General features: G+C 33.6%; 1 protein-coding gene across 8 annotated transcripts in view; it reads right to left on the reverse strand.

Moving 5' to 3' along the window:
- Positions 1-12,445, reverse strand: part of PRKACB (protein kinase cAMP-activated catalytic subunit beta) — a 118,589-nt gene that overhangs the window by 57,505 nt on the left and 48,639 nt on the right. For 2 of the 8 annotated variants that reach the window (NM_001444741.1, NM_001444738.1), the window contains 1 exon segment: positions 1,700-1,817. In NM_001444741.1, coding sequence (NP_001431670.1) covers positions 1,700-1,709 — 10 coding nt within the window. In that variant the 5' untranslated portion in view covers positions 1,710-1,817. 8 annotated transcript variants of the gene reach the window in all.

A 12,445-nucleotide genomic window follows, 5' to 3' on the forward strand; every position in this document is an offset into this window, starting at 1 on the left:
GTTCCATAAGCAAACACTTAACAGTGTTGAAGAGGCTTATGTTATACAGTGGCAGGATAAAAAATGTTTATTGGCAATAATGAGATGATATTCAATTACGGAAGAAAAGGTTCATCTGTTTTGAATCCTATCACTATACAGCAAAAATCCAACTCTCAGGTTCTGAATTCCAATTCCAAATCTTTTAAGTATACATGATAGACTGTTATAAGAGAAAAACCATATAACACTTCTCTTAAATATGTACTTGATTCAAAGGTTAACTTGTAAACATCCTCTTTTTCAGTTAAGCAAAAAGATGCAAATGAATTATGCTCTAAGCAAATATTTCTCGCTCTAACAACAGGATATCTATTTTTAGCTGCAGGTTTGGCTTAAAAGTGAACAGCTTTTATCCTATGATAAACTGCAGTATATACTGTAGTATATTTTCTCAAAAAATTTTTTAGAAATTTTAGAAAAATAAATCACATTACAAAAACAAAAAGGAAACTAATAATTACAAAAGTACTTATTCTAACAAATTATTTCCCAAAAAAAATTTCTGCAAAATTTTAGCAAAGCCTCCAAAACCAAAATGTGTATGTTTATTTCATCATTAAACCTCTATTTCTCAATGAATTGTAGTTAAAAGAAGCCAATAAATCAACAAAATTTTGGCAACCTCTTATTCAGGATTGAGCATTTTTTTTACATAACCAAAAAGAATCTAACAAACGTTAGTATTTGAATGACAAAGCCAATAAAAGGAAAGGTTAATTATCTTCAGGATCAGAATCACAAAAATTCCTCTTTTACCACAATGGGTCTTTTGCTCAGTAATTTATAACACAATTAATAACAATGTGTCTAATGAATAAAATACATCAAACCATAAAATAGATTAGAAACATTATTGGTATTGACTGTTAATAATGGTATTAATTGTTCACAGTTCTTAATGGATTTAAAAAGCAAATTACTAAAATCCTTAAATACAAAAGCATCAACAGAAAATGTAATTCATTGTAGCTCTGCCTTTACAACTGCTGCTTTAAAAACATTTTTTCCTGTTATAGTTAAATATTTTAAAAAAATATAAAGCTCAGAGTCTCAGAGAGCATACTCACCACTCATGATGAAAATCAACCTTTCCAAAACATATTGCTCAAAACAACAATCCAACAGCAAAGGGAGTTATGCTAATCTCTAGAGGTAGAAGAACCGATGGTGTAAACACATACACTAGAGCATGCAGCACACAAAAAATGAAGAGCTTTCTTTGTTTTAAAAAGAAAAGCCCCTAGAAGCAAAGCATAACTACACAGTGTGAGATATCACTAGTAAACATCAGATTAACGCCAAAGACGTATATAACCAGATTTAATTTCTTTCAAGCAAGTTATCCTAGCCTCCTTCATATACCACTAGAACAACTCAAAATGGCAGGGAGAAAATTTCGAACCAGGATGTATAAGATGTTCTCAATTATATCAGCATGAGTTGTTACCACGGCAACATTAGACCAGAATTATCCGTTCACTTGTAACCAAGGAGTAGCTTTTCTAAAGCTTTAATCAACCAAGACAAAAAAACTGGCTTTTTATTTTAGAGCCACATGATTTTAAGATCACCACATCCCTTAAATATAAGCACTTATCTAACCTTCTTACATCTTTCAAAGATATAAAAGAAAATGCTGTTTTCTTCAAATACTCACACAATCCCATGTTGAACCTGGCAAGGAACAAACAGCAGAATGATTGCGCCTAAACGTCTTTCAATTACACCAGCTCTTACTGCTAGCTGTGGACCTCACTGATATTAAAATGCTGTGTGCTGTTGCTAGTGACTATTGGCGATGAATCTTATTGCCCAGATCGCTGATAGCTTTCATTTTTCATGAGCCAGAAAGCTATACTGCAGCACAAATGTTAACCATTTAAACATTCTGTATTATGGAAGAGACAAAATATACTATATATATGTGTGCGTGTGTATATATATCTTCATTTATAAAGGAGAATTGTAAAACAATTTATAAACTTTCATTAAATTCAGTATTACAGCATCAGATGCCACTTACGTGGTATTCAAAAGAGGGGAGTACACAAAAAAGTTACAATTATTGCTGAAGTATAAAATTCCTTTCATTAAATAGGGTGAAGATGACAGATTGTATAGCAAGGTGGGCAGACTGGATGGTATGGTGAACAACTGTTCTGGTTCCCACAGACCCCAAATTCATGCCAAAATGGTACAAAGAATTTATAGAATTGTTCCTTGTTAAGTGGAACTTAAATCAAATGAATACGCCATTTTTAAAGCTGCCAGGTAAGATAGGACTTCCAGTGATGGGAGAATGAGTAAGTCCGTAAATCTTCTCTCCAAGAAACAACCATAAAGCTGGACAAAATTATCAGAAACAATGACTTCACAGTTCTGAAAATCTAGTAATTATAAACAACAAAGTGAGAGGAACTTGTTCATGAAAATCTGCTGAACTCTGCATGAGAAACAGTGGTGTCCATGGTGTTCTTGTTTGGTGCTGTTCCTGTTTCCCTACAGCTCAGTCAGTACAGTACATCAGAGTGGGGATGGCCATGACAACCAGAAGCTTTATTGCCAGAGAGGCCAAAACACCCCACACAAATGATACTGTCCATTATACAAGAAAACTGTAGGAAATGGGTAGGAAAAGCAGCCAGCACTGCTAGTCTAAAGTTGCAGCCTTAGTAGAGGTGAGTAGTAGACTAATGGTCTCACAAAAAATTAATACAGAAAATGGAAATGAGAGAGTCAGGGCCTAGATAAGCTCTCCGCCTATTCTGGGTTGATAAGGAAGATATTTCCAAGAGGGCTGAATGGAAAGTTAAAGCTGGTACATGGTTGAAAGTTGCCTGAACATTTAATATGCTCCCCAACCCACAAACAGCTCTAATAGCACAGATCAGCTCAAAGGGTCTGAGCACAACCTTTGATTAATTACTGAATAACAAGTAAGCAGACAGATAACACAGGGGATACAGTCCATAGATTAAAGCCAAGGAAGTTTTTGAAACAAAACAAAATGTAAATAAAAATAATCTTCAGGGAAAAAAAATAATCAGAATGTAGAATTACTACAAAATATTATATAGGAGTTCCTGTTGTGGCTCAGACACCTACAAACCTGACTAGTATTCATGAGGATGTGGGTTCAACCCATGGCCTCGCTCAGTGGGTTAAGGATGGGGCGTTGTCATAGTGTAGGTTGTAGATGCAGCTTGGATCTGGCATTGCTGTGGCTGTGGCCTAGGCCTGCAGTTGCAGGTTCAATTTGACCCCTAGCCTGGGAAGGACAAAAACATTTTGTAATCTATAATGAGGAAAAAGACAGAATATATCTCTGAATAGGCCCGGATATAGGATTTAGCCAACGAAGGACTTCAAAACAGCTATTATATCAAGAGAATAAAAAGAGATTGTATTTAAAGAATTAAACAAAAATATGATGGCAGTGCTACAACAAAGAGAATTTCAATATAGAAACAATTCACAATACAAAAATTAGAGACTTGACAAGTACAATAACCCAAACTCTAAAATTCGTTACATAGACCCAACAGTAGATTGGAAGAGGGCAGAAGATTCAATCAGTGAACTTGAAAATAGATCATTAGAAATCATCCAGTTTGAAGAATACACAGAACAAAAGATAGGAGAAAAACAAACAGAGCCTCAGAAACCTCCAGGATATCAAGGGTATCAACTTATGCGTGATGGGAACTGTAGACAGAGAGAAGAGAGACAAAGGGCAAAAAAAAAAAGGTTTGAAGAAATAATGACTGAAATTGCCCCATTTGATGAAAAGCATTAACTTGCATTTCAAAAAGTTCAACCAATGTCAAGTATGATAAGCATAAAGAGACTCATGTTCAAGTTGTTAAAAGACAAAGAAAAAATTTTGAAAGCAGTAAGAGAAAATGGCTAATCATGTACAGGGGGAAAGCAATATGATTAATGATGACTTCTTAATAAAAATAGGAGAGGCCAGAAGGCAGTGGAATAATATATTCAAAGTGCTAAAAGAAAAAATTTTTCACAATTTTCTATCTGGTAACACTATCCTCCAATAACAAAGGCGAAATAAAGAAATCCCTGGATAGACAACAAATAAGGATATGTGTTACAAGCAGAAATACTTAAAGAAGGTATTCCAGATGAAAGGAAATAACTGTACAATATTGAAATTGATAGAGTATTAGAAATGGTAAATATATAAGAAAAAGACTATACAAACAAATATTTATCTGTTTTCTTAATTTCTAAAGAACTTAAAATTGTCTGAAGCAATCACCGTAACACTGAGATTCTGGATTTATGTAAATATAAATGTAACATGAAGATAATAACACAAAGCTGGAGAAGAAATGGAGCTATATTGGATCAAAATAACTATATTTTACTAAAATTAAATCAATCTACACTGGGGTAGATTGTGATAAGATAAAATGCACATTTTAATCTCTAAGTAACTATTAAGAAAATGTCTTTAAAATGTAGTTTAAAAATCAAAGAGAAATGAAAATGACATCCTACAAATATCTGTTTAACACAAAAGAAGAGAGGAACAACAATATAAAAACTCCAAGACATAGAAAATAATAAACAACACAATGGAAGATGTAAATCCAATCGTATCAATAATTACACTGTATGTGAATACAACATACAGACCAAAAGGCAGAAATCATCAAACAGGATATAAAAGCAAGGTCCAACTATATGCTGTCTACAAGGGCCACACTTTAGATTTTAAGATAAAAATAGGTTACACATAAAAGGAGAGAAAAAGATATAGCATATAAACAGTAACCATAAGACAAGTGGGGCACTCATATCAATAGTAGACAAAATAGACTTAAGAAATATTACTAAAGTAAAAAAGGACATTTCATAATGATAAAAAAGGCCAAAAAGGGAGATTTAACAATTAGAAATGCATATGCACTGAAGAGAAGTTTCTCTAAAACAAAAATAATGGAAGGAGTTAATAAATAATTTAATAACTATAGTTGAGAATTTCAATATTCTTCTTTCAATAATTCAAAGAAAAACTAGACCAGAAATCAGTAGGATACAGAATACTTGAGTAATACCATTAAAATTACATTTATAAAACAGCATCTAATATCAGCAGAACACATTCTTTTCAAGCACACATGGGAATTCTTCATATTAACCATATACTAAGCAATGTAACAAATCTCAAATTAATTTGAAAGGATTGAAAATTCATTCAAAATATAATCTCTGATCACAGCAGAATTAAATTAGGAATCAACAACAGAAGAGAAAGTTTGGGAATCCCAGTATCTGGATTTGGGTTACAAAGAAGTGCCAAGAGAAATTACAAATATTTTGAACTGAATGGAAAAAACTTATAAGAAACTGACATTTATGGGATATAGATAATGCATAGCTTAGAGGGAAATTCATGACCATAAACATCCATATTAGAAAAAAAGAAAGGTCTCAAACCAATAATTTAAGCTTCCATTTTAGGGAATTCAGAATGAAGAACAAATTAAACCAAAATCAAAAGATCATAGCAAAATTCAATGCAATGGAAAATAAAAACAAAAGAGAAAATGAATGAGGCCAGAAGTCTTACTGATCAACCCAACCTTTTAGCTGATGACCAAAGTTAAGACAAAACAAGACAAAATAAAACAGAGTAGGTAATAATTACCAAAATCAAGAATAAAAAGATGACATCACCACTAATGCTAGAAAAAGCAGAAGGATTATAAGAGAATACTATAAACAACTTTATGCAAAATATATAACCTAGATGAAATGGGCAAATTCATAGAAAGACACAAATTACCAAAAGTAACTCATCAATCCGAAGAGGCCTATAAACAATGAAAATACTACATTATTAATTAAAACTCTTCCCAAGAAAAGCTCATCAGGACTAGATGGCTTCATTGGGGAATTGTATGAAACATTCAAAATATAATACTCACCCTACACAAACATTTTTAGAATACAGAGGAGGAGGATATAAAACTTCCCAGCATATTCTGTGAGACCTGATGCCCAAACTAGTCAAATATTAAAAGAAAATTACACATTAATATCCATTACAATGCAAAAATCTTTCTCAAAATATTAGCAAACCAAATGCAGTAGTATATTAAAAAGATTATACACCAGGACCAGGTAGGCTTTATCCCAGGAAGGCGAGATTTTGTTCAACACTGAACAACAATGACTGAAATACACCATATTAATAGAATAAAAGACAAAACCATATAAACATCTCAATATTTGTACCAGGAGCATTCATTCCACAAAATCTAACACCTGTGATAAAACCTTTAAACAAACTAGGATTGAAGGGAACTTCCTTAAGCTGATAAAGGGCATGTGGTTGTATTAAAATTACAAACTTCTGCTCTTCAAGGACATCATTCAAGAAGATAAACAACAGATAAGGAGAAAATATTTGCAAATTAATTATTTGTTAAAGAACTTGTATTCAGAATATGTAGAGAACTATGTGTAACTTTATATACGAACAATATATAGTGGTCTAATATTAAGGCCTAATAAGAAAAAATTCTCAGTTTTTAATGTGGGCAACAGATTTGAACACATATTTCTCTGAAGTAGATACATAAATGGTTTTATAAGAACATGAAAATATACTCAATGTCATCAATCACAGGGAAAGACAAACTGATAAATAGGAGGTCCCATTGTGGCTCAGCGGTAATGAACCCAACTAGTATCCATGAGGACCCGGGATCTGTCTCTGGCCTCTCTCAGTGGGTTGGGGATCCGGCATGCATTGAGCTGTGGTGTAGGTTGCAGATGTGGCTCAGATCTGGTATTGCTGTGGCTGTGGTGTAGGCCAGCAGCTACAGCTCCAATTGGATCCTTGGCCTGGGAACTTGCATTTGCCACAGGTGTTGCCCTAAAAAGACAAAAAAACTGGGAAAAAAAATTGAAAAAAACAAAAAACAATGCACATGCACCAGAATGTCTAAAATCAAAAAGACTGATGATACCAAGTATTAACGAGAATGTGAAGAAAGTATAACCCTTCCACACTGCTAATGGGAATGTAAAATAGTAAAGCCACTTAGGAAAACAATTTGGAAATTTGTTTTCCAAATTGAGAAACATAATTTGGAAAATCAGATAAACGTAAACTTAACCATATGACCCAGCAATTCTACCCCTTGATATCAACTCAAGAGAAATGAAAGCATATGTCTATCTAGTCTTACATGCAAATAATTATAGCAATATTATCCAAATAAAACAAAAACCGGAAACAATCCTTAATATTCATCAATTGCTGAATGGATAAACAAAATGTGCTATATCTATACAACATAGTATAATTCAGTAATAAAAAGAACCAGCTATTGATATGTTCTATAACATGGATAAACCTCAAACACATTACTCTTAGTTCAAGAAGCCATAAACATTACATATTATATAATTCCATTTACATAAAACATCCAGAGAAGGAACTGTAGGGATAGAAAACAGATCAGTGTTTGCCTGAGGTTGAGCTGAAAATGGGGACTGAATGCAAAAGAGTTCAAAAAAAATGTTGGGAGTAATGAAAATGTTCTAAAACTGTGTTGTGATGACTGCACAACTCTTTAGGTTTATTTTTTAATTTTTTAATTTTTATTATTTTTTTTATTAGGTTTATTAATAAACACTGAGTTGTACACTTATAATGAGCTAGCCTTATGGCATGTACATTATATTTTTATTTTTTAAAAAGTTGTCAAGTACTTCTTTATATATGTAGAGATAATGTGCAGCAGATCTTATTTGCTGTGGGAAGAATCACTTCCGTGGATAACTTAATTGTGTAAATTTAAGGCTAGGAGACATCCATTATCTTGGGGGAATGATCTAAAGAAACTCTTTTTGTCTTTTTAGGGCCGCACCCACAGCATATGGAGGTTCCCAGGCTAGGGGTCTAAGAGGAGCTGTAGCTGCCGGCCTACGACACAGCCACAGCAACGGCGGATCTGAGCCTTGTCTGCGACCTACACCACAGCTCAGGGCAATGCTGGATCCTTAACCCACTGAGCGGGGCCAGGGATCCAACATGCATTCTCATGGATACTAGTTAGATTTGTTTCTGCTGAGCCACGACAGGAACTCCATGAAACACTTTGGAACTTGGTAAAGGTTGTTCCTTCTTAATAACCTATGGTAAAGAGAACTAATGAAAGGGAAGGAAGGAAGTAGATCTGTGTGAGGTCCTGCTCACAGCACAGGGAACTATATTCAAATGTGTGATGGAACATGATGGAAGACAATATGAGTCAAAGAATATATATGTATACCTGATAATATATATCATTTTTCTATATAGCAGAAATTGACAGAACATTGTAACTCAACTATAATAAAAAATTTAAAAAATAAAGCAGGAATTTAAAGGGAGGGATCAAAACTTAGACCCTAGTCTTTCCAAGGTTCAGAATTACCTGAACTTCTTTCCTCAATTTTAGTGATAGTATAGGTGGCCCATGAGTAGGAAGGCACACTAAATAAGCTTTATCAAAGAAGAAAGGAGAATGTGGTGATGCAGGCTCATGCTGGAGGCTCTGCAGGCCAAATTCAAGTGCATACAGAAGACAGGTAGGTAAAACAACAGAAGTAGTAAAGTAGTGAAAGCTAGAGCAAGTCAGACAGTATAAATCCTAAGGAGAATAGTTATTCAGTGCTGCCTATTTGTTCTCATATGGGAATAAGAGGCCACTGTTTTCAAATGGTTCAAGAATATGGAAATCCAGATATTAATATGAAATATCTTGTTTTAAACCCATTGTATTTTATATTTATATATAAATAATGGTATCAGATTCAATTATTTAAAAATATCATGAGGAGTAACCAAATCATATCTGCGAACTACACTGGGTCACAGACAACCAGTTGCTATCCCTAGAAAGATGTTCAAGAAAGGAAGGCTGATTTTGGTACAGTGTAGGGATGGGTTGAAAGCCCACATTCAACCTGGCATGAAGGTAGGATAACTAATCATATAAGTATAAATTAAGGAAACTAACTCTTGATATAAACCTTGAATGAGTATTAACACTTGAAAAGGGTAGATCATCTTCCCATTAAGAATCAGTGTCTCCACAAGGAGACACCCTCCCATTAAGAATCAGGTCTCCATAAGTATCAGTGGCATCAAGAGCAAGGATATGTCAAATTCTTTGGGACCAGTTTAAACCATGAAACTATGTAGCAGTGGCAAAGTCAATAGGAGCCGAAAATGAGATTACCAGCTTATATACTAATCAAAATACCCATCTCTTTCTTCATCCAACCTTTGGAAAGATTAGCCTCTCTGGAATGAGTAAACTCCCAAAAGTTTAGCAATACTTGAAAGGAGCTGGAAGAAGATACTAAGAAAAGAGCTACTTAGAAGTCCTGCTAATTTAAGTAGATGGGTACAAGTAAGTGATTAATATCAAAGATGAGACCTAATTTGTATCCCAAGTGGACTATACTTGTTACCCAACCATAATCAGACCCCAGAGCCATTGTTTTTAGGACATGCGAGTAATATTCACTTCTTCGGAAAACGCGTCATTCTTCCATTTTTGACTTATTACCTCTTTTTGGATGACATTTTATTTTCAAAGTTCTTTGACCAGACTATTGATCTTCTGGGTACTCGAATATGCACTATGTATCTGCAACTAACACAAGCCTCAGACACAAATCTTTGCTATAGGACCCAGAGACCTGTTTTTCTTACACACATATAGAACAATTTCAAGAGCGGTGATTAAAAGCATGGGCTTTGGAGCTAGACTGCCTGGGTTCAAATTTTATCTATTGTTTTTGTTACCATAGAGAAATTACTTTAACTCAATGTGTTCCAGTTGCTTCATATGTAAGAATAATGTGAATAATAACAGTACCTATTTTACTGTTTTTTAAAAGGATTATATAAACTAATATATGCAATGTGCTTAGAACAATGCCTGACAGATAGTAAATAAAAGTTTCATGTGATAATTTTTATGACAATATTCCACCCAGGAAATGTGGGAGTGAAGTGGTATGAGTCACTGCTATACTGCACAATCAGAATTAGAAGATGTACTTTATAATATGACTGAATCTCCAACCTGAGTAGATTATACTGTGTGACAACCAAAGATGATGAATGTTCTATTCAGCAACTAAAAATGTCTCTCAGGCCATTTGCCACTAATAGCTGACAATTTTGAAAAGTGGAAGAAATCTCATAAACATCAATAATAAATAAAAGTAAAGCCCTAAAATGGTTTTGACATTTCTTTAAATTTGTCTTAAAAATATAAAAATAATGATATGCACAAAGACTTAACCACAAGGATGTTTATCACAGCATTTTTAAATAATAGTAAGAAATTAAAAACAATCTAGATGGCTAGTGATTGTTTAAATAAATTGTGATGCATCCTTAGGACTGAATACAAAACAGCCATCTTAAAGATACTATAGAACAATTTTTATGATAAGGAAAAATGTTATGAAACACTATACTGAGAGATCCAAGTTTAAGAGCAGGGGGAAATGTGTACGTATGCACAAAATAAATTATGTAGATAAAGTTAATGGTGATTATCTTTTGGTGGGAATTATGTATGATTTTTACTTTTTTCTTTGTTCTTTTGAATGGTTTGCAAATTTTCTCCAATGAAGACATCCCCACATACTATTTGGTAATTAGATTAAAATGTTATTAGGAAAAAAGTATTTCTCAAGCTTTAATGTGCATACGAATCAGGTGGGTAATCTTGTTAAAATGTAGATTCTGACTCAGTAGGTCACTTCACACCTGTCAGAATGGCCATCACCAAAAAAATAGACAAATAACAAATGTTGGAGGGATGTGGGGAAAAGGGCACTGTGGTAATCTGTTGGTGGGAATGTAAATTGGTGCAGCCACTATGGAAAGCAGTATAGAAGTTCCTCTAAAAACCAAAAATAGAACCACCGTATGATCCAGCAAGTTCACTCCTGGGTATGTATTTAGAAAAAACAAAAATACTAATTCTAAAAGACATATGCACTCCAATGTTCATACTAGCACTATTTACAATAGCCAAGACATGGAAGCAACCCCAATGCCCATCAACAGACAACTGGATTAAGAATATGCAGTACGCATGCACGCATGCAAGCGCACGCAATGAAATAATACTTGGCCATAAAAGCCAAGCAACACGTGCAGCAACATGGATGGACCTAGAGAATACTAGGCTTAGTGAAATAGAGCAAGAAAAATACTAGGTGACATCACTTATATGTGGAACCTAAAAAATAATACAAATGAATGTATATACAAAACAGAAACAGACTTGTGGTTACTAGAGGGACAAAAAAGGGGGTGGGGGACAAATTAGGAATATGGGATTAACATATACCAACTACTATATATGATAAGCAACAAGGATTTACTATATAGCACAGAGAATTATACCCATTATCTTGTAATAACCTATAACGGAACAGAATCTGCAAAAATACTGAATCACTATGCTATACACCTGAAATTAAAACAACACTGTATTTCAACTATACTTCAATTAAAAAAAAAAAAGCTACTGAAAAAAAGTATTAGTTCTAATTAAGTGCCCAGCTCCAATAGAAAATGTATAGCAGCTACTACCTTTCTGTGTAGTAGAATAAGCACATTAACCTTTCCTGCATTGTGCTAGTTAAAATTCTTTAGGCTCTTTTAACAAAGACCACATTATACATTATTTCTCATTTTAAAAAACTGCACTGATTCCCCATTAATTATTAGAATGTAGTCCAAAATTCTGAATATGTAACAAAGCTTTCAGAGATCAAATCCACATTCTACCTTTTCAGATAGTATCTCATTATATCTTTTAAGTAAATCCTAAATATCCATATTTTCATATATATGTGTGTGTTATACTCTTATAATAAAATAACCTGTTTCTCCTCCTCTGAGTCTCAAAACTTCAATTCTTTCTTCAATATACTTGAAGGCCCCATCTTCTCTTTAGTGCTAATTTCTTCTTACACTAAGCTCCCACAGTAAGCTACTTAAATATTTTTAAGCAACCATTTCCCTATTCCTTGAATATTATGTTATCTGTATGTTTACTCTTCCTACTGTTTTTCAGGGCAAGAACTAGATCTTATGTCTTTCCAGAGCCTTCTTGATAGTCTACAATATTGTAAATCCTCAAAAATGTTTGCTGAGTAAAAACTGATGACTACCAAGATGCTTACAGAATAGTTAAAGATGAAAAAAGTAGATAAAAAGATAATGTGACAGGTCTTTTAGCTTTGAAGTCATAATGATACAGATTTAGTGGAGGATAATTTGAGAAAAAGAATGTGTGTGTGTGTGTGTGTGTGAGTGACTGGGTCACTTTGCTGTACAGTAGAAAAC

The sequence above is a fragment of the Sus scrofa genome, chromosome 6, assembly GCF_054392235.1.
Source record: "Sus scrofa isolate SSC_HxYL_T2T_F1_AM1 chromosome 6, Sscrofa_HxYL_maternal_Yorkshire_Landrace_v2.0, whole genome shotgun sequence".
Lineage (NCBI taxonomy): Eukaryota > Metazoa > Chordata > Mammalia > Artiodactyla > Suidae > Sus > Sus scrofa.